This window comes from Pongo abelii, chromosome 22 (assembly GCF_028885655.2).
Source record: "Pongo abelii isolate AG06213 chromosome 22, NHGRI_mPonAbe1-v2.0_pri, whole genome shotgun sequence".
Lineage (NCBI taxonomy): Eukaryota > Metazoa > Chordata > Mammalia > Primates > Hominidae > Pongo > Pongo abelii.
The window spans coordinates 55,661,182-55,687,073 of record NC_072007.2 but is presented as its reverse complement, the minus strand read 5'-3'; the positions used below and the strand labels follow the sequence as shown (position 1 = coordinate 55,687,073).

The 25,892-nt window shown below is 51.9% G+C and overlaps 1 protein-coding gene across 6 annotated transcripts; it reads left to right on the top strand.

Annotated features, from left to right (window-relative positions):
- The first annotated feature begins 1,384 nt into the window (after positions 1-1,384).
- On the top strand, positions 1,385-23,089 carry POFUT2 (protein O-fucosyltransferase 2). Of its 6 annotated transcripts, none has more exons than XM_002830792.6 (9): positions 1,385-1,567; positions 3,303-3,553; positions 5,565-5,709; positions 6,591-6,701; positions 10,760-10,826; positions 11,795-11,920; positions 18,915-19,095; positions 19,368-19,491; positions 21,399-23,089. In XM_002830792.6, the coding sequence occupies exons 1-9, from the start codon at positions 1,437-1,439 to the stop codon at positions 21,550-21,552; spliced, it is 1,290 nt and encodes a 429-aa protein (XP_002830838.1). In that variant the 5' UTR covers positions 1,385-1,436; the 3' UTR covers positions 21,553-23,089. The 6 variants fall into 6 exon arrangements, with proteins under 6 accessions (XP_002830838.1, XP_009232329.1, XP_054398616.1 ...); XM_009234054.4 differs by having other exon boundaries at positions 10,760-10,862; XM_054542641.2 differs by having other exon boundaries at positions 1,389-1,567; positions 5,565-5,740; positions 6,652-6,701.
- The last annotated feature ends 2,803 nt before the right edge of the window (positions 23,090-25,892 follow it).

Below are 25,892 nucleotides of genomic sequence, written 5' to 3'. Positions count from 1 at the left end.
CTCTTCAAGTATTTTACAAAGTTTGGCTTTTCTGTAAACAATAGGCAGATATAAATTCCATTTGCTAATTTTTTAAAATGCTGAGTCTTGGTTCATGAAAGACATTGGTCTGTGGTTCTACTGTCTGGTGATGTCTGACTTTGCTATCAAGGCAATGCTGGCCCATACATCGAGCAGGGAAGTGGCCCCTCCTCGTCCATCGTCTGAGTGGCTGGATTCCTATTATTTCCTCTCTAAGTAGGATTCACCAGCTTGGCCCTCTGGGCCTGGAATTTTCTGTGTGAGAAAATTTGATAACAAATTGATAACAAATTGATCTCAAATTTAACAGATAATGAGCATTAGTATGTTCTTTTTTGGCAACTGGCATCCTTCAAGAAATTCGTCCAGTTATACTGTTTTGGGGGCTGCCTGCACTAGATCAGCGTGGCGTCCCCTCAGAAGGCCGGATTTGCCAGCGCCGCGCCCCAAGCCAGGTCGGTCGGCCAGTGCTGGTGCCCCGGGGGTGCAGCGGGAGCTGCCTGGAGGCTGCGATGAGCGGCGGCGGCGGGCACGTACCTGGCTCCCGAAACCAGACCTTTAATAACGCCTCGCAGAAGGGGCAGGGTGGGAGGTTGGCAGCGCAGGGGCGGCAGCCCCGGATCCCCGCGGGTCTCCAGATCACCCCATCGAGCCCCGCGCCCCAGTAGCGCAGTCCCTCCAGGGCTCCTTGGAGGGCCAGGCCTCAGCCCGGGTGACCCCTCCCCGGGGCTCCAGGGTTGGGGGCACCCAGGAAGCCGCAGGTGTGGAGCTCGACGGCGCCCCTCGACTAGAAACCCAGGCTCTCACGCGCGGCTCCCGCCCCGTCCCCAGCTCCAGAGGGGATAGAGCACCCGGCGCCGACCCCGTCTACGGACCCCCGCCCCGCCCCGCCCCGCCTCGCCTCGCCCCCGCCGTCCAGCCCTCCCGCCCCTACCAGCCCCGGGCCTCCTCCCCACGGGCCCGACCCGCGCCACCAGCCGTCAGCCCTCCCGGCCCCGCCACCGCCGTCCAGCCCTCCCGGCCCCCAGTCTCGCGCCCCCTCCCCACTGGCCTGCAGGGTCCACCGACTTTCCGACCCCGGGACCTCCCGACCCCCGGACCTCCCGGCGTCGCGGACCCTCAGGAGCCCCTGCGTGGGCTGCGCCAGGTCGCCCGCGACAGCACCGCCGCGAACCACAGCCACGGCCTCCGGGTCTGCAATGGAACCTCCAGCCGCGGCGGTCAGGAGGGCGGAGAATCTGCGCACGCGCAGTTCCCCCTCCCGCCCAGGCTTGCCGGTGTTGGCGCATAACGCATGCGCGGGGAGGACGGAGCTACGCGTTGCCGTGGCTACTGGGAACGCATTTCACGGGGGGGAGGGGGCCGTGGTTCCGGGGCGGGGCGCGGCCGCCGGAAGTGCGTGGCCGCCCGGGGCCATGGAGGCGTTCAGCTTCGTCTTCCTGCTGCTGGGGGCAGCGTTCTGGCCTCCGGCTTCTGCCTCCGGCCAGGAGTTCTGGCCCGGACAGTCGGCGGCCGACATTCTGTTGGGGGCGGCTTCCCGCAGACGGTAAACGCGCGTCCACGGTGCCAACGCTGGGGTTCCAGGGCCGGACAGGGTCAGAGGATGGGATGGGGGCGGGGCGGGGTCAGGGGCCAGGGAGATGGGATGGGGTCAGGGGGCAGGCCCACGGGATGGAGGGTGGTCCAGGGCCAGAGAGATGGAATGGAGCGGAGTTATGGGGCAGGGGCCAGGGGGATGGGATGGAGCGGGGTCAGGGGCCAGGGGAATGGGATGGGGTCAGGGTTCTGGGGCACGGAATGTGGCGGAATAAGGGGCCAGGGTGATGGTCTGGGGGCAGGGGGCAGGGGCCAGGCGGGATGGGATGGGGGCGGGGCAGGGTGATGGGATGGGATGGGGGCGGGGCACGGGCTAGGGCCAGGAGGGGTGGGATGGGATGGGGGCAGGAACGGGGGCCCGAGGGATGGGATGGGGGCGGGGCGAGGGCTGGGGCCAGGAAGGATGGGATGGGGACGGGGCAGGGGCAGGGGCAGGGGCCGGAGCCTGGGGGATGGGATGGGGCGGGGGCTGGGGGCAGGGTCGGGACGGCGGGTTGGCTGTAGTCGAGGCTGCGTCACTGCGGCCCGGGTCTGCAGGCAGGGTCGTCTGCGAGGCCGGGGGCGCAGCCTCGGGAGCCCAGGAAGGGCGCCGGGTTGCTCAGGCTGAGGGTGGGTGGGCTTCGGAGGCCCCTGCAAGTGACACGGGTCCAGGCCTGGGTGTGCGGAGCCGGGAGTCAGTGCCGGGCGGGCGCTCCGCAGTGAATTCTCTGGGCCAAGACGAGCTTCGCGGCCGCCCTGTGGCTGTGGAGTCTCCAAGCGGACCCCGGGAGGGGTCTGGACGCAGAGGTGCGCACGGCCCCTCGTGGCGTTCGCAGGCCTGGGCGCTGCACGCAGCTTCACTCGCGACGATGGGAGTCTGGAAAACCAGCGCAGAGCAGGGGAAGGAGAGCGCCAGGGACAGGGTTTCTGTAGCCCTTGGGGACCTGTCTGTGCCTTGGGGCGCTTTGTATCCTTCCGCTAGGGCAGTGATCTTAAAGTGTGTCCGGGATCTCTGAGTTTTTGTAGCCGTTTTAATAGTAGTACCAGGATATTATACGCCTTTTTCACTTCTCATGAGTGCACTGTGGAGTTTTCCTAGAAACCACTTGATCTGTGATGTCACAACAGATTGAATGCAGAAACGGGTATGGGAATCCAGCTGTCACCAGACCCAAAAGAGATTTGCAAAAATTAAGAACATCATCACAGTTCTTCTTGCTAATTCATTTTTTAAAATACACTTATTTTTTATTTAAATGTGTGATTTTTGTTAACATGTAATGGCTTCTTATTTTTAGCTGAATTAAATACTTGTAGCTTTAACGTCTAACATAGGACCTATCAATAGACATAGCGCACATAACCAGCTGTCAATCATCGTTTCCAGTGTAAAGGGGTCTTTAGACCAAACAGTTTGAGAACCATGTGGGTACTGATTCTTGGGTTCCAGTCACTGGGATTCCTCTGGCCTTAGTGTTGAACTATTGCTAATTGTTGAAGGGATGTTAGCATGTCTGCTGCTTCTGCTTACAGGCTCCGTAGGTAACTGGTCATAGAGAAACAGGTAGGCCCCTCACTGCCTTCACAAACTAGGAACCATTGTAAGTGCCTAGAGTCGGGCCATGCCCTGAGACTTCTGAGCAGTCGGGTTTTCCGTGCGGAAACCTCAGCATTTGAGACCTGTGGCCCTCCTTCTCCCTGCTCAGGTATCTTCTGTATGACGTCAACCCCCCGGAAGGCTTCAACCTGCGCAGGGATGTCTATATCCGAATCGCCTCTCTCCTGAAGACTCTGCTGAAGACGGAGGAGTGGGTGCTTGTCCTGCCTCCTTGGGGCCGCCTCTATCACTGGCAGAGTCCTGACATCCACCAGGTCCGGATTCCCTGGTCTGAGTTTTTTGATCTTCCAAGTCTCAATAAAAACATCCCTGTCATCGAATATGAGCAGTTCATCGCAGGTGAGGCCGAGCGGCACGCTGGGAGGCCGTGGTTGCTTAACTGGGGCCAGGCAGTCATTTCTAAGGTAGACATCAGGTTGGGCTTATGATTGCGTCCAGCCTCACCAGCATCCTCCAGTGCCCAGCGCTGCTGCCTGAGGCCTGTGGCAACACCTCCTCCGCTCAGGAGCACAGTCCCTTTCCCATGCTGCAGTGAGCTTCCCAAAATGTTTCTCGGGAAATGGACCTGAAGTGGATGAGTTTTGTGCCCCCTCAGTTAGAGCTGCCCTTACACCTTAAGAAAGCAGCCACCACTGGGTGTTGTACCGACAGGACTCAGCTCCCTGTGCGAAAGGCTGTTTTACGTTAAGGAAGACGCACTGCGTGCAGAGTACACTTCGTGGTGTCTCAGTGCAGTGCCAGGGATAAAGGTCTGTCTTGTTTAACTTTGTGTTGCTTAATCTTTTCATTTAAGAGAAGAATTAAAGCTCTTCTTAGAATGAAGGTATTTAGAGCTTTTTGTGTTGTGTTGTTTGGAAGAGATAAATTTAAAAGTAAGTGATGCTTTGCTGCTGCATTTGAGAGGCCTTGAAGACGAATGAGTTAGTTTTGAGTCAGGCTCCTGCTTTCTAGCATCTGTTGAGTTCTTACTCGACAGCCACTCTCGGGGCTTAGAGACCTTTGCTCCCTGCCAAGGAGTGTGGCTCCCGTGTCGTCATTTTTCAAGGATGCGGTTCTCGTTGCACCCTAGATCTTGTCACTCTGAAATGTTTTCTGTGTCAGGGTCAGTCTTGTGAGCGCTAGGGGCATGCAACAGGGAGTAACCTCCGACATTCTTGTTGATACCAAGTCAGAAAGTCTGCTGCTTGTAAAAAGCATTCCTAGAGTGCGTCCTTTCCTGAGCTGACTTTAAAATTTGCTTGTGAGTCCTGGAAGATGAAAGCTGTGGTTGGGTATTTGGTCTAACTAGCAGCCAGCCCTTGGTCTCAACATTGGGTTATAGGAACCCGGAGATGCTATCCTTATCTCCCTTTGGGACCAGTGGGTTTCCTGACAGGGAAGCAGACAGGTCTGGGCCTTGGGCATCTGAGTGTTTGGGAAGGTCTGGGAAGACAGACCCTGTGAAATGAGCTTCTGAGGCAGATATGCTGGTCTCACGCTTACCTGCCATCCACCAGCCTGGGGCTTTGCTGAGCTGTTTCCTCGCCTGTGAGGTGGGGAAGGAACTGGGTGCCTGTCCTAGGGCGAGGCTGCCAGGAGACTGCACACAGTGAGCTCCTGATGTGCCTAACACAGCGCCCAGCGTGCAGGATCTTCACCACTTCCCACTAGTGTAAAAGGAGCCCCCGCAGCTCTGGCCTCGGGCCCTTAGGCCACGCAGCCAGTCATGAGTGAGCTAAAAGGACACCAGAACTTCACCTGCGCGGTGCTCCCTCCCGCTTTGTTCCTGCCGCCTTTGAGCAGATCTTAATTGCTGACCTCTTGGTCAGCCTTGATTGGGCGTTGCAGTGGCACCTTCTCAGTGTGGGTTGGGCCGTGGGTAAGAGGCACGACTCCTGCTCACCTGAGCTTCTGTCCCCGGGGGAGGCAGGACACCAGTGCAGTAGATGGTGGCCGAGGTGGTGAGGAGCGCTGTGGGAAACCAAGGGGGTAGGGGCCTCACAGAGGGCCGGAGGGTGAGCCCCCGAGGGGAGCGGTCCTGGCAGGGAACAGCCTGGACCAGGGCATGAGGGCCAGATGGGGCTCACACGGGCCCCTGTGAGGATGGGGCCTGCTGCAGCCAGGCAGGGGTGGGGCCGGGGAATCGGGCACCAGCTCCACGCCACCCCTCGCCGGCTGCTGTTGCACGCTGTCGGCCCTGTGCCCTCACGGCATGTGCTCTGCCCTGTCTCTGCCTTTGTGAGCCTCCTACAGTCCCTTTGGGAATAGGATGGTGTTCAGTAGTAAGAGTCAGCTGCTGGTGACTGATGTGTGCCCGTAAGTGAGCTTCTGATCGCTGTCACACTGCCCGGCTTCTCTTGGTGTCTTTCAGAGTCTGGTGGGCCCTTTATTGACCAGGTTTACGTCCTACAAAGTTACGCAGAGGGATGGAAAGAAGGGACCTGGGAAGAGAAAGTGGACGAGCGGCCGTGTATCGATCAGCTCCTGTACTCCCAGGACAAGCACGAGTACTACAGGTACCTGCTGAGGCTGCTCCCCCTGCCGCAGGTGCCCCCCGCCTCCCCCTGCTGCAGGCGCCCCCCCCCGACTCCTCCCCGCCGCCCCCCCTGCAGCACCCCGCCTCCCCCCGCCACGGTGTCCTCACCCCCAACTCCCCCGGCCGCAACCCCCTCCCCCGCAGAGCCCTCGCTGCCCGTGCTGGTTGCTGATGCAGGGTTCTGGGCGTCCCCTCCTGGGCATCCTGACAGTGTTGTGGCGGCTCTTGTGGTGGTAGCACTTGTGTCTGCCCACACTGTTCCTCGTCCTTGACAGTCGGGTCCCCTTTGTGCTGAGGCCTCGAGAATGGGCCGTGATGAACACCTGGCTGAGACCCAGTGCCTTTTTCCCTGTGTCTTTTCATGCATTTGGATATTACCACAGGGATGAGGTCTTGTCAGTCCCAAGTGTCGATTGCCGTTAAAGGCTCTGACACTGCCAGGCCTCCTGTGGAAAAGCTGTCAGTTAACAGCCTCCATGTGTCCGGTGCCAGGGCAGCTGGCTCTAAAGCATGGCAGGTGAGCTCTTGGGAAGGGCGCGGTTGACTTGGCTGATGGTCACAGCCAGGCTGGCCCTGAAGGTGCACAGGGCTGCCTCTGTCCGGCTCCCTCTGCCTCCCCGGCCATCCCGCCAGCCCCTATCATGGGGAAAGCCTCAGTGGTCCATCAGCCTGAGAGACACTTGTGGGCTTCTTTTAAAATGTTACTAGAATATCACGATCTGCAGTCACGATCAGTAAGTTTTCCTAAAGCAGCCGTGTTTCATCAGGAGCAAACCACAGTGTGTGCGTGTCTAGGCCTGATTTGTTTTCCTCGTGAAAGCAAAATAAACTGATAGAGCTGCTGTGGGTTTTGTTTTCCAGAGGATGGTTTTGGGGTTATGAGGAGACCAGGGGTCTAAACGTCTCCTGTCTGTCCGTCCAGGGCTCAGCCTCCATCGTGGCCCCCCTGCTTCTGAGAAACACATCAGCCCGGTGAGTGCCCCGCTCCCCTCGGGAGCAGCCTGGAGGCCGTGGCGCCTGCTCCATGCGTGCTGGGCTGAGGGCTCTCCGCCCGTACTCACGCATCCCTGGCCCACCCACCTCACAGACAGCGGACCCTGGGGGCCCTGGGAGGTGGTGGTTAGGGAAGTGGTTGCATGTGTCTCCGCGAAACAGCCCAGTGGGTGCAGTGGGTAACATGGACAGCGGGTGAGGGGCACAGAGGTAAGGGGTCGGCCCGGCCGGGTGCACGGGGAGGGGCTGGGCTGGGCTGGGGGTTGTCGGGGGCTCACCATGAGACTGTTCTCCATTTGTAGCACTTGGGTAGCTTTTACCAGTATCTCCCCCCTCCCCGCACCCAACACCCACTGTTTGATCTGTTTTCTGCCTCATGGGTCTGGGGAGGATCGTGCAGCCACCTTTGGCCATGCGTCTGCCGCAAGTGGCTGCCGGCCTGGTGAGCCAGGCCTCGAGGGTCCACCCAGGAGGCTGGGGTTGCAGACAAGTCAGTACCTGACGACGTCGTAAACTCTGGAGGGAATTGTTGATGGCCACGTTCTTAGAACTTGCTGCAGACTGGGACCCTCTCTGTCATCTCCCTTGGATCTTCTTCTGAATCCCCCAGAAGGCACTGTGAGCGTCTCCGACAGACCGGGCACAGCAGGGCATGGGTGCCCCTCGCACTTGCCCACGTTGAGGCTGCCTTGTCTGCTGTTGTGCCCTGTGTGCATCTCTAGAGGCTGTGGCAGCCGCGATCCTATTGCACATCACAGCTGGCTCCGTATCACCCTGGTCAGTAACAGCCGGGACCACGTGGTCTCAGCTGCTCTGGGGCTTTGTGAAGGCAGGTGGCTCCAGCACAGGCCCGCGTGTCTGCGGCTCAGCCAGCCCGGCTGTTGCAGAAAGAGAGAACTCAGAGGTGGTGGAGGGAACTCGGCTGAATTGTTTTGGTTGTTGAGATGCAGCTTTAATGTTGTCCTGGGACTGGGTTCATTTCATGAAAATATCCGGGTTTCAGAAGCCAATCTGCCTACGTTTGGGGCCTGTGGAACAGTCTTGCCAGTCAGTTTTTTTGACTCACATTTACAGGTTAGAATGGAGCTGAGCCCAGAGGGGGCTTCCGACTAGATGGTCCTGATTTAGGAGAAGCGCCTCTGCCGGGGAACAGTGGGAAAAGGCGCAGTGGAAAAGGAGGCTGATGATGGGCGGTGAGGTCATCTGCCCCCAGCACCCAGGGAAAGTCTCTTCTTGGGGTTAAAGCCCTAATGGGAAGGTGAAGCTATCAAGCCGTCAGGAGAGGAGCCTCACCGCCTTGGGGCAGAAAGCTTTCTTCAACAAGATGGGAAAAGCATGCACCAAAAAAGAAAGATTGGTAAAGCCAGTTACTTTAAAATCAAGAACTTTTGTCCATTAGAAAAATGGAGACAGGCCTCAGAGAGGGAGGTCCTGCAGCGCATTTGATGAACTAAGGACTCTCCGGGATACAGGAGATGAAACCCAGCGAGTGAGGGACGGGCAGCCTGGGGTGAGGTGAGTCCAAGATGGGATCCATGCAATTGAGACGAAACTCAGCGAGTGAGGGACAGGCAGCCTGGGGTGAGGTGAGTCCAACACAGGATCCGTGCGATTCAGGAGTAAGCACAGCTGCTGTTAATGCGAGCAGGTGCCCCCAGTGCTGTCATGCTTGGGAAACCAACCACCATTGGGAGGACAGGCTCGCAGGGCTCAAAGGCTGCTCCTGGAGCAAGAATCTGGTAAAACCCTGGGAACCCAGTGCACCCTGAATGTGGGACATGCACCCGCAGACCCCTGCGCAGGAACGTTCATGGCCTCCCAGGACCAGAAAAACGTGCATTCCTCAGTCACGCACTGGATAGAGTGTGGTAGATCCACAACTGAAGATGGGCAGACTGCTGCCGTGTTCAACAAAGAGAAATCAAGATATAATGCCCAGTTAAAAAAAAAAAAGAAAAAAGAAAAAGATAAACATAGTCACGTTCCATGTGCATGAAGGTCAAAGACAGTCCCGTGCATCGGAGGGAGAGACGGGAGGATGCCGGGGAGGCCCCTGAGGATGGGGCAGAGCAAGTGTGTGAAGTGCTTTGTTCCTCCACCCGGGTGGGGGCTGCACCGTGTTCATTTTGGAGCAGGTTTGTCTACCTGCGCCCATGCGGAATGTGCATCTTGAAGTGCAGTATTGCACTTCATAAAAAGCCCTTAAAACGGCATTAGAAGCAGGGCCAGAGGCACCCACTGAATCCAGCTACGCCCATCTCTCCAGAAATCGCCTCTCATTGCCACCTGTGCACGCAGCCGTCTTTTGAAACACGTGGAATCACCACACGTGCGCTCTCCATGCGGTTTTCAGTTTGCCCTTTCTTCCCACCCAGCCGCTCACCTGGGTATTACGACACATGGACATCAATCACCTCGTTCTTCTGCAGCTGTCTGTGTACAGATGGAAGAAAACGTGGCTTTTGGTTGTTTCCAGGTTTCTGTAGAAGAGTCTGTGTGTGAACCATGAGGGCGTGAAACTGTGGGATGCCACCCAGAAGAGGATGGCTGGGTGTGGCCTTGGTGCAGTCCTCAGAGTCCCCGCAGTGGCCGTGCACAGCTAGTTCCCAGGCAGCCACGAGGGCCGAGAGCTTCCATCTGTGTGGATCCGATAGCGAAGTGTGGAATCCTTGCTCTGTTCGTTTGTGTTTCTTTGATTTCAGAGTACAACTACACTTTAAAAGCCTTTTGAAATGTTATTCTATAAAATGCAACTTAGATATGTTGCTCATTTTTTCTCTGTAGAGATTAAATTTTTTGTTTGTTTGTTTGTTTTTTGTTTTTTGAGACCGAGTGTCGCTCTGTCGCCCAGGCTGGAGTGCAGTGGCGTGATCTTGGCTCACTGCAACCTCTGTCTCCCGGGTTCAAGCGATTCTCCTGTCTCAGCCTCCCAAGTAGCTGGGACTACTTGTAGCATGTGCCACCACGCCCAGCTAATTGTTTTGTATTTTTAGTAGAGACACCATATTAGCCAGGATGCTCAATTGCCTGACCTCGTGATCCACCCACCTTGGCCTCCCAAAGTGCTGGGATTAGGGGCGTGAGCCACCACGCCCGGCCAAAATTAAAATTTTTATTTTTCCTTAAAAATTTCTGGGTTTTTGTATTCCAACCTTTACCACCCCAATATTCAGGTCTATTTGCTCACGATCCATCTTGTGTGTTTCGTTTTTATTTTACATCAAGAGTCCTGGGGAGTTTGGTGAGACGGTTGGCTCAATGGCTGGAATAGGAGAGGCACTTCCCACGTGGAATTAGGTAACGTGACAGTCACAGGCACCAGGATGACTTGTCAGACCCAAACTGGAGCAAGGAAGGCACCGAGGAGGAGGCACCTGCCTGCGAGTCTAAGATAAAGGCTAGCTGGAGGGCTCTCTGAAATAACCCCAGGACGTTCCACACATGCTTCACGCACCTCAACTTTCACAGCTGCCACTTCAGTCATATGCCCGTATTCCTGGGACCAGGTTTGCCACCGGACAAGGGCTGCAGTAATTCGGATGAGACGCTGTCGAAAGAATGCCTGCCCAGGAATGGCGTCTCTACCACGGAACAGATGCAGCTTCGGCTTTGAGCTTGAGTCAGTGAATTTGTTTCCAAGCAGCTTATGTGAACCTCTCCTTTTTGTCAAAGAAAAGCTTCCCCCACCCTCCCTTCTTGAGGCACGCCTGCAGCTTGCCATAGCCGTCGGCAGATCCTGGATTCCAAGCCTTTTGCCCACTGTCAAATACGCTCCTCAAATTAGGAGATACTTCTCTCTGATGTCATTCTCTCAGTTGACAGTAGGCATTAAAGCCCTCTCAGAACCGTGGTGTGGAGGCCAGACGGCAGCCTGCCTGTGTCTCAGCCATAACCGCCCAACGCGCCCTGGTTAGTGTCCCTTGGAGATTTGGTCTCTGCTTCCTCGGCCCGGGGTTCTCCCAGTTTGTGCTCTGAGAGTGTGAATGTCATCATCCTTAACTCTTATAACTGTTTATTCTTCTGTTGTTTAAAAATAGGTCCGTGATGTTAGACAGAGCGGAGAACCTACTTCACGACCACTATGGAGGGAAAGAATACTGGGACGTGAGTGTTTCCTCGGGAGCATCTTTCTCAGTTAGTGTATGTTGCCCGTTATTTAGTTTTTGAAAATTTAAAACAGTCGACGGCTCTTTCTGAGCCTTGCTGATTAAAATCATCATTTTAAGCCATGGATTTGGGTAACTGTGGTGACTCTGCGCCACCCCCGAGCCTCACGCAGCTGCAGAGCCAGGTCCTCGGGAGCCCGCAGGGCCACCCAGCTCTCCCCTCTGATGCCACAGGCCATGAATGCGGTGGCGGCGCCCTGGAGTCAGCCCCCGAGTCAGTGACTCCGTCAGTGGCTGGAACGTAGACCCCTCCTTTCTCCTCTCTTTAGCTTTGAAAGGTGGGACTATTCTCTGCAGCGGGTCTTTTCCATTGGCGTTGATTTCTGCGTTGATGGGGTGACTTTCCATAGCCACCCCTGGTTCTGTGAGTGACTGGGAGCAGAGGGCGGGAAGCGGCTGCCCCCTCCCGTGGACACAGCAGGTCTGCTGATGTGTTCACCAGGGCAGCAGCTTGTAAAGCCGGAACCTGCCTGCAGGAGACACAGTCCCTGCTCACGTGGGGCTTTGTACAGGTCAGTCCCGCCCCGTTTGGCAAAGCAGGATGTGCTAACCGCATAAGCTAGAAGTCGAGTTGGGGAGACTGAGGGGAAGGAGCTGCACACAGTTGTGCCAGCCAGGGGCAACGGCCAGCTGAGCCCAGCGTGTGCCACAACTTCCCACGGTGGGGACTGGCAGAGCCGGCAGGGGTGGGCGGCTTGCCCTGTGTTGGCTTCATGCAGGAGACCCTCCGAGAGCCTCCACCGTGGATGGCGCTGCTTCTCAGGCGACCGCTGATGAGGGACGTGTCTGAGGGGCTTCTTCCAGCTGCAGGGGTGGGTGGTGGCAGTGACGGGAGAACCCATTCCGGGAGGGCTGCATGGCGGGCGGGCGGGAGTGTTCTCAGCCGAGCCGTCGCCATTTCCACAGACCCGTCGCAGCATGGTGTTTGCCAGGCACCTGCGGGAGGTGGGAGACGAGTTCAGGAGCAGACACCTCAACTCCACGGACGACACAGACAGGATCCCCTTCCAGGAGGACTGGACGAAGATGAAGGTAGCCCCCCTCCCTTTTGTTAATTAGAGAAAAGGTAAAGTCTCTCTGGAGATGCCCCAAAACTCAGGCCTTCAATGGAGAGTCACAGCAGGGTTGGCGTGTCTGTCGGCGTGGATGCCTCGGAGCCTCCCTGGAATGTGAGTCACAGCAATTACCTGCTCTCGGGAGGCACCGGGACCCTGGAGCCCTCGTCACGTGCAGACTCAGGGAGTCACTCGGCCTGGCTTTACCTTTAGTAACACGGGCAGTCATGGCAGGCCCAGCAGACTCAAAGGTGTTCTCAGAGCACGGCGAGGCCAGGAGCGCGGAAGCAGGAGCTCGAGGTGGTCAGAGGCACGTTCGGCCTTTTTCCCTCTTGACTTGGTTGATAAGGAGAAAAAAGCAGCGTTCACCTGGACTCGCCCAAAAGCACCATCAGTGCTATTTTGGTCTAGAATCATCCTTTTTTTATTCTTTGTATATATTTTTAAGTGTTTTCTGAAAGTTTGGGCTTTTCTGTGATGTAATTTCAACAAATGTGTTGCTTTTTCAACTTGATATTGTTTTTAAACATATTCAGTGTCTGTTTTTAGTGTTTTTTAAACAAAACTTTGATAGAAGTGCCATTTTACTCGCTTGTTCTTTATGGGGTATTTGAACTGTTTCCAAGTGGAATAGCATTCATTGTTCCAGCAATAATTAAGTTACTTGGACAGTTTTTACTGGGGAAAAAATATAGAAGATTTTTTCATTTTTATCTCACTTGTATTTCTTTTCAGTGTTTTTTTTTTTTTTTCTTTTAAATTTTATTTTTATTTTTATTTAATTAATTTGTTTTTGTTTTGAGACAGTCTCTGTCGCCCAGGCTGGAGAGCAGTGACACGATCTTAGCTCACTGCAACCTCTGCCTCCCGGGTTCAAGCAATTCTCCTGCCTCAGCCTCCCAAGTAGCTGGGATTACAGGTGCGTGCCACCACACCTGGCTAATTTTTGTATTTTGAGTACAGACAGGATTTTCCCATGTTAACCAGGCTGGTCTCAAACTCCTGACCTCAAGTAATCCACCCGCCTTGGCCTCCCAGATTGCTGGGATTACAGGCGTGAGCCACTGTGCCTGGCTTATTTTATCATTTTTTTTTTAGCCTTAATCATTTTTGGGGAGCAGGTGGTGTTTGGTTACATGGATAAAGTGGTAGTTTCTGAGATTTTGGTACACCCATCACCCGAGCAGTGTACACTGTCCCCAATGTGTAGTCTTTTATCCCTCACCCCCTCCACTCTTCCCCTCAAGTCCCCAAAGTCCATTGTGTCATTCTTATGCCTTTGCATCCTCATAGCTTAGTTCCCGTGAGAACATACAATATTTGGTTTTCCATTCCTGAGTTACTTCACTTAGAATAATGGTCTCCAGCTCCATCCAGGTTGCTGCAAATGCATTCATCTCGTTCCTTGTTAGGGCTGATATACCACATTTTCTTTATGCACTCATTGGTCAATGGGCATTCAGGCCAGTTCCATGTTTTTGCAGCTGTGGATTGTGCTGCTATAAACATGCATGTGCAAGTATCTTTTTCATGTAGTGACTTCTTTTTCTCTGGGTAGATACCCAGCAGTGAGACTGCTGGATCAATGGTAGATCTACTTTTAGTTCTTCAAGGAATCTCCACACTGTTTTCCATAGTGGTTGTACTAGTTGACATTCCCACCAGGAGTGTCACAGTATCCCTTTCACCACATCCGCGCCAACATCCATTATTTTTGGGTTTTTTAATTATGGCCATTCTTGCAGGAGTAAGGTAGTATCCTATTGTGGTTTTCATTTGCATTTCCCTGATCATTAGTGAGGTTAAGCATTTTTTCATATGTTTGTTGGCCATTTGTGTATCTTCTTTTGAGAATTGTCTATTCCTGTCCCTAGCCTATGTTTTGATGGGATTATTTGTTTTTTCATGCTGATTTGTTTCATTTCCTTTAGATTCTGAATATTAGTCCTTGGTTGGATGCAAAGTGTGCAAGTATTTCCTCCCACTCTGGGAGCTGTTCGCCGATTGTTTCTTTTGCTGTGCAGAAGCTTTTTAGTTTAATTATGTCCTATCTGTTAATGTTTGTTTTTGTTGCATTTGCTTTTGGTTCTTGGTCAGGAACTCTTTGCCTAAGTGAACATCTAGAAAAGTGTTTCTGATGTTATCGTCTAGAATTTTTATGATTTCAGGTTTTAGATTTAAGTCTTTGATCCACCTTGAGTTGATGATGAGGATCCAGTTTCATTCTTCTACATGTGGGCTGCCAATTATCCCTGCACCGTTTTTGAATAGAATGTCCTTTCCCCACTTTATGTTTTTGTTTGCTTTGTCGAAGATCAGTTGGCTGTATTTGGCTTTATTTCTGGGTTCTCTATTCTGCTCCACTGGTCTAGGTACCTATTTTTATAGCAGTACCATGCTGTTTTGGTAATTATAGCCTTGTAGGATAGTTTGAAGTTGAGTATTGTGTACTTCCAGATTTGTCCTTTTTGCTTAGTAGTCTTGCTTTGGCTATGTAGGCTCTGTTTTGGTTCCATATGAATTTTAGGATTTTGTTTTTTCTAGTTGTGTGAAGAATGATGATGGCATTTTGATGGGAATTGCACTGATAGATTGCTTTTGTAGTATGGTCATTTTCACAATATTGATTCTACCCATCCATGAGCATGGGATGTGTTTCCATTAGTTTGTGTTGTCTGTGAATTCTTTCAGCAGTGTTTTGTAATTTTCCTTGTAGAGATCAAGTTTTGTGGGTTTTTTTGGTTGTTGTTTTTGTTTGTTTGTTTGTTTGCAGCTGTTGGAAAAGGAGTTGAGTTCTTGGTTTGATTCTCAGCTTGGTTGTTGTTGGTGTATAGCAGTGCTACTGACTTGTGTATATTGATTTTGTATTCTGAAACTTTACTGAATTCATTTATCAGATCTGGGAGTTTTTTGGATGAGTCTTTAGGGTTTCCTAGGTATACGATTATATCATCAGTGAACAGTGACAGTTTGACTTACTCTTTACTGATTTGGATGCCCTTTATTTCTTTCTCTTGTCTGATTGCTCTGACTAGGACTTCCAGTACTATGTTGAATAGAAGTGGTGAGAGTGGGCATCCTTGTCTTGCTCCAGTTCTCAGGGTGAATGCTTTCAACTTTTCCCCATTCAGTATAATGTTGGCTTTGGATTTGTCATAGATGACTTTTATTACCTTGAGGTATGTCCCTTCTATGCCACCTTTGCTGAGGGTTTTAATCATAAAGCGATGCTGGATTTTGTCAAATGCCTCTTCTGCATCTATTGAAATGATCGTATGATTTTTGTTTTTAGTGCTGTTTAGGTGGTGTGTCACATTTGTTGACTTGCATATGTTAAACCATCCCTGCATCCCTGGTATGATACCCATTTGATCATGGTGTGTTGTCTTTTTGATATGTTGTTGGATTCGGTTAGCTAGTATTTTGTTAAGGATTTTTGCATCTGTGTTCATCAGGGATATTGGTCTGTTGATTTAGGGAGGATTCCCTCTTTCTCTGTCTTTTGGAATAGTTTCAGTAGAATTGGTACCACTTCTTCTTTGAGTGTCTGATTTCAGCTGTGAATCCATTGGGTCCTGGACTTTTTTTATTGGCAATTTTTAAATTACTGTCTCAATCTCACTACTTGTTATTGGTCTGTTCAGAGTTTATATTTCTTCCTGGTTTATATCTAGAAGGGTTGTATATTTCCAGGAATTTATCCTCTTGGTTTTCCAGTTTGTGCGCATAAAAGTGTTCATAGTAGCCTTGGATGATTATTTGTGTTTCTGTGGTATTGATTGTAATATCTCCTGTTTTGTTTCTAATGGAGCTTATTTGGATCTTCTCTCTTCTTCGTTAATCTCACTAATGGTCCATCAATGTTGTTTATCTTTTCAAAGAACCAGCTTATTGTTTCATTTAACTTTTGTATTTTTTTGTTTGTTCATTTCAATTTCATTTAGTTCTGCTCTTGTCTTGGTTCTTTTCTTCTGCTGGGTTTGGGTTTGGTTTGTTCTTGTTTCTCTCATTCCTTGAGGTATGACCTTAGATTGTCTGTGCTCTTTCAGATTTTTTGATGTAAGCATTTAATGCTGTGAATTTTCCTCTTGGCACCACTTTTGCTGTGTCCCAGGGGTTTTGATAAGTTGTGTCCCTGTTATCGTTCAGTTCAAAGAATTTTTAAATTTCCATCTTAATTTCATTGTTGACCCAAAGATCAGGAGCAGATTATTTAATTTCCATGTATTTGTATAGTTTTGAGGGTTCCTTTTGGATTTAATTTCCAGTTTTACTCCACTGTGGTCTGAGAGGGTACTTGACATAATTTTGATTTTCTTAAATTTATTGAGGCTTGTTTTGTGGCCAATCATACGGTTTATCTTGGATAACGTTCCATATGCTGATGAACAGAATGTATATTCTGCAGCTGTTGCGTAGAATGTTCTGTAAATATCTTAGTCCACTTGTTCCAGGATATAGTTTGAGTCCATTGTTTCTTTGTTGGCTTTCTGTCTTGATGACCTGTCTAGTGCTGTCAGTGGAGTATTGAAGTCCCCACTTATGTTGTGTTGCTGTCTATCTCATTTTTTAGGTCTAGTAGTAATTGTTTTATAAATTTGGTAGCTCCAGTGTTAGGTGCATGTATATTTAGGATTGTGACATTCTCCCGTTGGACTGATCGTTTTATCATTATATAATGTTCCTCCATCTTTTTTAACTGTTGTTGCTTTAAAGTCTGTTTTGTCTGATATAAGAATACTACTCTGCTCACTTTTGGTGTCCATTTGCATGGAATATCTTTTTCCACCCCTTTACCTTAAGTTTGTGTGAGTCCTTATGTGTTAGGTCAATCTCTTGCCTCACAGCTTTCAGGTGGATTTTTATCCATTCTGCCATTCTGTTTCTTTTAAGTGGAGCCTCTAAGCCATTTACATTCAACTTTGGTATTGAGGTGTGAGGTACTATATTCTATTCATCATACTAGTTGCTGCCTGAATACTCTGTTTTCTTTCTTTCTTTTTTTTTTCATTGCGTTGTTTTATATGCACTGTGAGATTTATGCTTTAAGGAGGGCCTATTTTGGTGTATTTTGAGGTTTTGTTTCAAGATTTAGAACTTTTTAGCATTTCTTGTAGTGCTGGCTTTGGTAATGGTGAATTCTCTCAGCATTTGTTTGTCTGAAAAAGATGATCTCTCCTTCATTTATGAAGCTTAGTTTTGCTGGATACAAAATTCTTGGCTGATAATTATTTTGTTTGTGGAGGCTGAAGATAGGACCCCAGTCCCTTGTAGTTTGTTGGGTTTCTGCTGAGAAATCTGCTGTGAATCTGATAGGTTTTCCTTTATAGGTTACCTGGTGCTTTTGGCTCACAGCTCTTAAGATTCTTTCCTTCATCTTGACTTTAGATAACCTGATGACTGTGTGCCTAGGCGATGATCTTTTTGTGATGAATTGCCCAGGTATTCTTTGAGCTTCCTGTATTTGGATGTCTAGATCTCTAGCAAGACCAGGTAAGTTTTCCTCAATTATTCCCTCAAATAAATTTTCCAAACTTTTAGATTTATCTTCTTCCTCAGGAATACCAATTATCCTTAGGTTTGGTTGTTTAACATAATTCCAAATTTCTTGGAGGCTTTTTTCATTTTTTTTTTTTACTATTCTTTTTCTTCGTGTTTGTTGGACTGGGCTAATTTGAAAACCTTGTCTTCAAGCTCTGAAGCTCTTTCTTCTCCTGTTCTAGTCTATTATTGAAACTTTCCAGTGTATTTCATTTCTTTAAGTGTGTCTTTCATTTCCAGAAGTTGCAATTTTTTTTTTATGATACCTATTTATCTGGAGCATTTTTCATCCATATTTCTGTATTTTTTTTTTTTAATTTCTTTAAATTGGTTTTCACCTTTGTCTGGTATGTCCTTGAGTAGCTTAATAACCAACCTTCAGAATTCTTTATCTGGCAATTCAGAGATTTCTTCTTGGTTTGGATCCATTGCTGGGGAGCTACTATGATCTTTTGGGGGTACTATAGAACCTTGTTTTGTCATATTATCACAGTTGCTTTTCTGCCTCCTCATTTGGGCAGACTACTTCAGTGGAAAGATCTGGAACTCACGGGCTGCTGTTCAGATTCTTTCATCCCACGGGGTGCTCTGTGGTTCTCTTCCCCTTCCCCTAGGGATGGGGCTGAGAGCTGGGCTGCAGTGATTGTTATTGCTCTTCTGGGTCTAGCCACCCAGTGGGGCTACCAGGCCCTGGGATGCTGCTGGGGAATGTCTGTGGAGAGTCCTGTGATGTGACCTGTCTTCAGGTCTCCTAGCTGTGGGTACCAGCACCTGCTCTGCTGGAGGTGGCAGGGGAGTGAAGTGGACTCTGGGGGGATCCTTGGTTGTAGTTTTGTTGAGCGCACTGGCTTTCTCGAATGCTGGTTATGCTGCAGTGAAGTTGTCACGTGGACAGACTCGGGACCTGTGGACAGCCAGGATGTTGCTGGTGGTGGAATTAGCTGTTGCTTTCTCCTTCCTTGGAGCAGGGTTGTTGGGTTAGAATTTGCTGTAGCCGTTTGCGTTGGTGGCCCCCAGCCAGGAGGTGGCGCTGTCAAGAGGGCAGCAGAGTGTTCTGGCTCCTGGGGAGTTTGCAGCTGTGACCTGCTTTGTCCACAGGATCCGTGAACTCTTTCTGGCACGTCCCTGCGGTGGTTCTCGGAGCAAAAGTTCACAGCTTGAGCTTCCACATGCTGTTCTCTTTTTAAATATTTTTCTTTACCTCAGATAAAATGATCTCTGGTAATTACTACTGCTTCACGGTCTTCTTAGAAAGACATCTGGGCGCCCCCGAGATTCCACCTGAATCCTTTAGACAGGCCTGGAGGCCACCCCGTGGAGGAGGCCACATGGAAATGGCCATCCCTCTGCGTCTCGAGTCCCACCCGGTGCCCAGGATGAGCCCCGAGCCCGCCTGTCAGTTTCTGCATTTCCTTGTGGTTCTTTGCTAGGTAAAGCTGGGCTCAGCGCTAGGGGGCCCCTACCTGGGAGTCCACCTGAGAAGAAAAGATTTTATCTGGGGTCACAGAGAGGATGTGCCCAGTCTGGAAGGGGCCGTGAGGAAGATCCGCAGCCTCATGAAGACCCACCGGCTGGACAAGGTGTTTGTGGCCACAGATGCCGTCAGAAAGGGTATGGAGCTTCAGTGCTTTCGTTTCTTTCCTTTCTTCTTGATCCCTGGTTCCATTCTGGGTAGACCTAGAACTACCCAGATCCATGAAGATCTGCATGATCTTCAACCGTAATTCCTGGGAGGGTAAAGCTGAATTGTGTGTCTGCACCTTTGGAGCCAGTTCCTAACGAATTAACCAGAAGCCAAGTACGCGTGTCTGTCTGCTAAAGAGACACGTATCTGTCCTTATCGGAGGATCCCGGTTCAAAGGGTCTCTCCTTCTACTTTGCAGAATATGAAGAGCTAAAAAAGCTGTTACCCGAGATGGTGAGGTTTGAGCCCACGTGGGAGGAGCTGGAGCTCTACAAGGACGGAGGCGTTGCGATTATTGACCAGTGGATCTGCTCACATGCCAGGTGCCTGCCCACTTGATTGTCGGCTGAGAGCGGGTCGGGTGGCTTTCAAAGGTTTTTCTGTCCCAAGTACTCGGTGTCAGAGCAGATAGTTGCCTGTGTATCCTGCCCACTTCCCTGTGGTCCGAGAGCGGGTCAGGTGGCTTTCAAAAGGTCCTTCGTCCCAAGTACTTGGTGTCAGAGCAGACGGTCGCCTGTGTTCACAGTGGTCATTTCCATACGGTTTGCCTCCTCGTCTGAGTCTCCTGTAGCATCTGGTTCAGTATTTCCCTGGGCTGAAGTTAATTGTTCATCTTGCCCCTTTAGTTCTCACGCACAGAATTCCTCCGTAGCACGCTGTTGGCATAGCTGGCCTCGTCTCAGAACCTCTTCTTGTGTCTCATTTTCCCGTCATTCCCAGTTTCTGCCCCTGTCTGCCCCCTGCCCTGAGAGTTGCCCAGGCCCTGGGCTTGGGCGCGTCCTTGGTGCTGTGTGTGTTGTTGAAGAGCATCCGTGAGCGTCCCCGAGGCCAGGAGCGTGGGCCCTTGTGCGATCGTTCTCGTGGGGCTGCCGTGAGCATCCCAGACACTGGGAGCGTGGGCCCTGTATGCAGTCATTCCTCTGGGGTTGCTGTGGGAGGTAGGCCTGGGCCTCTGTTCCTCCAAAGACCTGTCTGCCCATCTGCATAGGAGACCAATGTTGGGGTTAGGGTGAAACAGTTTGAGTTAAATGGAAAATGAAAGTAGAGGGAATGATCTTCCCCATGGTTAGCACTGTGCATGCGCGTGCATCTCTGTGGGTTAGTCCATCTCTCTCCTGCCTGAGGAGTGCTGAGCACCCTGAGCCGGTGCCTCTTCACACATCTGCTATTTCCTGTGGTGTTCTGGGCATTGTGTGTAAGACCCACAGAGGCTCTGGGTGATGCTGTCTGCAGGGCGTGGGTCCCTTTCCCTGTTAAGCAGACAGGATGCAGTGCTGACTTCTTAGGTCAGGGCGGAGGTATGCAGGAGCTCAGTCACGAGCTCGCCCCTGCTTCTCAGGTGTGGCCTTGGGATTCTGACTGCGACCTTGGTGCTGTCTCCGCAGCCCAGGAAGCGTGCTGTGGGAAGGCTTCGCACTGAGCTCTCAGCCTCCTGCTCTCAGCTGCGCGAAGCACTCGGCCCAGCTCACTGAAGCTGCTCTGCCTCCGGGCCGGCGCGGCCTGCTCTGGCGGCCCCTGTGTGTGGGGTGGTGAGGATCTCCCCATCAATGCTGCCCCCTCCCAGCAGCATACAGGCCTGTGTGGCCTGCTGGCCCCGTGGCTCCGTGTACAGCGCTGTGCACGTCACGTTTGCTCTGGAAACATCTCTGGGGTTTGTTTGTTCATGAAGTTCATGAAGTGCCGCTGGAGAGCCAGAGACGAACTGCGTAGGAGCCAGAGGAATGGGCAGGCTGCTGACCCGAGGTCTGGAGAAACCCCTGGAGAAGGGTGTCCCCACCAGCCCATACAGCGTGTGTGTGGAGGGGGCCTTGACCTCCGTGATGTCTGCTGTGCCTCAGGATAAGGACCCCCTAATGCCCTGGCTAGACAGTGTGTGGTTAGTAGGAATCTCTCATTGTTCACCGTGTGACCCCCAGGAGGTATTCGACCTGCACTGGCGTGCCTGGCCTGGGATTTGGTGACGGAGAGGAGGGCTCCCGGAGGGGCATGCAACGGGACAGGAGCGTGGCGGCTGCTGACTGTGGGGTGTGGATGGGGCTGCAGCACCAGGCAGAGCCCCTCAGGGTGCAGATGTTGAGGGCACCTGAGCGAGGGGTGCTAGCAAGGGGGTGGCCGGCTGGTGGGTGCTCGGGGGGGCGGCCGTGTCGGTTCCATGTAACTCTGGAACTCATTTCACTCACCTGCTCCTCTCAGTTCTCCCTGACCCTGGAACCTCTGTGATCCTTTGCAGGTTTTTTATCGGCACCTCAGTCTCAACATTTTCTTTTCGGATTCATGAGGAAAGAGAAATCCTGGGGTTGGACCCCAAGACGACGTACAACAGGTTCTGCGGAGACCAAGAGAAGGCGTGTGAGCAGCCCACCCACTGGAAGATCACCTACTGAGGAGGCTTCTCCGGGGCCGCTCCCCAGACCCGACTGGAGCAGGTGGATACAGGTTCTGTCACCATGGAGTCACCGTCTACTGCCAGCCAGGAGCTGGGCGGACAGGACCGTCCCTCGCAGGGTCCCAGGCCCAGAAGAGGCCCCACCACGCCTCTAGAGGTGCCACGCGTCTAGAGTTGTGCTCCGTCCTCGGCGCTTCCAGCCGCCATGGCTGATGAAGAGGCTCCGCTGCCCTTGGGGGCAGTTGTGTTTTCAGGCAGCGTCTGTGAACCCACAGCTCAGTTGCCAGCAGGGCCCGCGTGGTGACCCAGAAGCAGGAGTGTTTGTCAGGCTCCGGCTCCGGCCTTTCCAGCCACCTTTCATGTCTTCATATTTTAAGCGCATTGAGGATAGATGCAGGTGGGTGAGCTGCCCTCCATCAGGTGGACACGGGCTGACATTTCCCTGGGAGCTGGTGCAAGGAGAAGCGTCATTTTAAATGTCTGCAGAGTGACCAGGGGCCTCATGAATCCCTCCATTGCCCTCCATGCAGCAGGAGGCTGCCTGTGTGTTTCCTCCTGGGATGCACGCAAGGCAGACCTGGTGCTGCAAAGGGAAGGGCCTGAGGTCTCAGGGAGCCCCGTGGAGGGATGACAGTTCAGGCCCTACTGTCGGCACATCAGAGTGCTGGGAAGTTTTTCAGTGACGTCTCTGGGGCACTCAGTGGATTGTCTGTAGGAAACTTGCAGCTCTGCTCCTCACAGCAGGCCCAGCTGGCTGCCCCACCCCGCCCCACCCTTGCCTCGACTGCCCCGCCCTCGCCCCAGCTGCCCTGCCCTCACCCTGGCTGGCAGGTGCGTGTGGGGCTTCCGGGTCTACCATTCGCTATTGAGAACTAGAAATGAGGAAGGACAGTCACACCAACTCCAAAAGGCTGTCTAGGATGAGCTGCTTTATCAGGGAGCTCCTTGTACCCATTTTACAGAAATCACTTTTAGGTCTTTGTGCCACCACCACGAGGGCCATCTGCAAAGAGGGCAATGCCGGACACAGAATCCGTGGAAGGTGCAGCAGTGCCTCAGGGGTCCTCAGGGTCAGGGAGCCCCCCCTCGCCCTCTTGGCCCATTACCCTTTGTGACTTCCCACCATGGTGTCGTGTGACCCTCAGTCAGGCTGGTGGGGGCTGAGTCCTCACTGAGCAGCCACTTTCCACATCTGCTAGAGGAACAGCGACATGGACATTTGTGTGACAGAGAGAGGACAGTTAGTGAGGAGGGACAGACAGCTCTTCCCTTCGGAGCCTGGCTAGTCTAGGACATCACCTTGCTGTGTCTTCTCCTTCTCAAGCTTTTAAAATTGACCCTGAACATGTGACAGGGTCTTATGGTGTTACTCAAAGCTGTGCAGGGTAAATGATGACATATTTATTCTTTCTCCATTTGTTCTAGAAACAGTGCCTTTTTCATCAGTTGCATTTTCCAGGCTGAGAGCTGTATAAAACATTTTGGACTGTGACCATGTACCTTCCTTTTTAAGAAAAATAAACTGCTTTATGGTAGTTGGTAGCTGTGGAGTGTAGACTCATTAGACTCATTTCCTGCCACACAGCGGAAGGTGGAAGAACATTTTCAGGTCTCCCAGAAAGCAGATGGTGACCAGGCATGGAGGAACAGGGTAGCGGCTGCTCTTGCTGGCCTGCGAGTGCTGGGGCATCTACGTCAGGACACCACTTCTGCCAGAGCCCCTGGGCCCCCAGTGTGGCCTGGGTCTGCTCAAGGGGCCCTGCAAGGCCTCATCATCATCAACAGCAACCAGCCCTCCTCTGTTCATTAGACTGCTGGGAGGCCTCTTTGGGGAAAGAATCCCTCAGTTGTAAAAGTTTGAAAACTGCCAGGTATGGGAGATGGCAGTATGGCCTTTGTGAGTTTAATTGTGGTGGGAAAAGACCAGCCAGTGAGAAGATTGTGTGCCAGGTGCTGGTAAATGCTGCAGAACTTCAGTGGAGAAAGCAGCCTGGAGGAGGTGGGAGGTTGGGAGGGGCTCAGGAAGGCTAGGGGGGGCTGTAACACGCAATGGCCAGGAACGATGAATACAGGGCACATATGGCCAAGGCGGAGAGAAGCTGGTGTCCCAGATGGAGCAGCTGGGCCAGTGATGCATCAGGAGGATGTGTGGGTAGGAGGGCCGCTGCGGGGTCTGAGCAGAGCAGGGTGTGACGTGGCCACTGTGCAGAGAATAGCCTGGAAGCCGGAGGCTGGTGAGGAGGCTCTTGTGTGGTCTGGGTGAGACGCGATGGTCAAGAGTGTTGAAAAACTTTAGGCTGGACGTGGTGGCTCACGCCTGTAATCCCAGCACTTTGGGAGGTCAAGGCGGTTGGATTGCTTTAGGTCAGGAGTTCGACACCAGCCCAGCCAACATGGTGAAATCCCGTCTCTACTTAAAAAAAAAAAAAAAAAAAAAAAAAATTAGCCTAGCGGGCGTGGTGGTGCATGTCTGTAATCCCAGCTACTTGGGAGGCTGAGGCAGGAGAATCACTTGAACCCAGGAGGCGGAAGTTACCATGAGCTGAGCTTGTGCCACTGCACTCCAGCCTGGGCGACAGAGTGAGACTCTGTCTCAAAAAAAGAAAAACTTTAGAGTTTATTTGAACAAAGAACAGTTCATGAACTGCACTCAGAACCGGGAGAGGTTCAGCGAGCTCCACTCAGCAGCATGGGCAGGCAGCACTTACAGACAGAACACGGAAGTGAGGCACGGAAACAGCCTGATTGGCTACGGCTGGGCGTCTGCCACATGTGGGTGTGGTCTCACCCACTGGCAGCTTATGACAGACTCAGCTACTTGTTACAAGAATACATTTATTAGGTTGAGTTTGTTTACATGCTTCGTTAGGTTGCAATTCACTAGGTAGAAATTCAAAGAATGGAAGCAGCTTTAGGCCAAATTTAATTTAACAAGAGGACCCGAGTGCCCGCAGTATCCCTGGAAGGAGTTGCTGGGTCTGAACATCAGGAAGGTGGGGCTGGGAGCCCAGGTGGGCCCCAAGGGGTTGTCTTAGCTGCTGCAACGATGATGGAACCCGCTCCCTTTTTTAAGATAATGGTCTTTTGTTGCAGGAAGAAAAGATGGACTTGCAGCTTGGAGTGGACGTAAATCATAGTGTTGTCAGCACTGCTGGTAGTGCCCAAGTCCACAGCCACAGCCTATTCTGCCAGCTACAAGTCATGATTCCAAAGGTTTTAAAAGCAGTCCAAAGATGCTCCCTTGATAAAGGTTTCATTTTTAAAGTTTGTGTGAATGGTGGCAGCCTGACCCTGTTTCACTCCAGCGCAATGCAGGTGACACCAAGCCAACATTCAGAGGCATGGCCAGCATGTTGTCACTGTGAGTTGGGGCGCACATGAGAACAGGGGGCTGTCCTGTGGTGGGCTGGGCCCAATGGCTCACCCTTCACCCTTTTTCCACACATCTTCCTGGAGTACACCAAGTTTAAGTGTGTGTTTTCAGTAAGCAGCTGTGACTATACTAACACATTGAGTTAGAACCATTTGAATAGGTTTTGAATCTGCTTTTTCATTGTTCACTTTTAATACTATTAACTAAAGCATTTATTTGGGAAATAAAGGATTGTGATTTGGGTAAACTGAGTCAGGGTGGCCCTGAGTAGTGTCCTAGAAGGCAAACACTGGAGAGTTTTGGTTTTTGTCTTTGAGACGGAGTCTCACTCTGTTGCCCAGGCTGGAGTGCAGTGGCATGATCTCGGCTCACTGCAACCTCCATCTCCTGGGTTCAAGCGATTCTCCTACCTCAGCCTCCTGAGTAGCTGGGACTACAGGTGTGCACCATCACACCCGACTAATTTTTGTACCTTTAGTAGAGATGAGGTTTCACCTTGTTGGCCAGGCTGGTCTCGAACTTCTGACCTCAGGTGATCCGCCCACCTCAGCCTCCCAAAGTGCTGGGATTATAGGTGTGAGCCACCTCGCCCGGCCTGGAGAGATTTGTTTAGGTGATTTCCACAAAGGGGTTTTGGAGGTAGTTCACTGGCTGGGCAGAAATCCTAAATGAAACCCATTCTGATGGGTTAGTTCTTAAGGGCACTCCCAGCTGGGAGATGTGAAGGCTGTCAGGGGCTGACTTCAGTTGTTGGTCCTAGTCTGCAGGCGCGTCCTGTGGACTGGCCGTCAGCCGTGTGAGTGCAGCGCATCCTGTGGACTGGCCATCAGCCGTGTGAGTGCAGGCCTCCCGCAGCCGGCCAGTTCCACTTAGAAAAGCCTCAGCATTAGCGACTTCATTTTCTTTTACATTTCCCCCTTTTGATCAAGTTCTTCCTCCAGAAAGTATCACAGATCAGTTGGTGA

What these genes read in the sequence shown, in the direction of transcription:
- POFUT2 (XM_009234054.4), top strand. Translation starts at nt 1,437, where the DNA reads ATGGAGGCGTTCAGCTTCGTCTTCCTGCTGCTGGGGGCAGCGTTCTGG. An exon ending in ATATGAGCAGTTCATCGCAG is followed by an intron (nt 3,554 to 5,564) that starts GTGAGGCCGAGC and finishes GGTGTCTTTCAG; the next exon opens with AGTCTGGTGGGCCCTTTATT. An exon ending in GACAAGCACGAGTACTACAG is followed by an intron (nt 5,710 to 6,590) that starts GTACCTGCTGAG and finishes TTTGTTTTCCAG; the next exon opens with AGGATGGTTTTGGGGTTATG.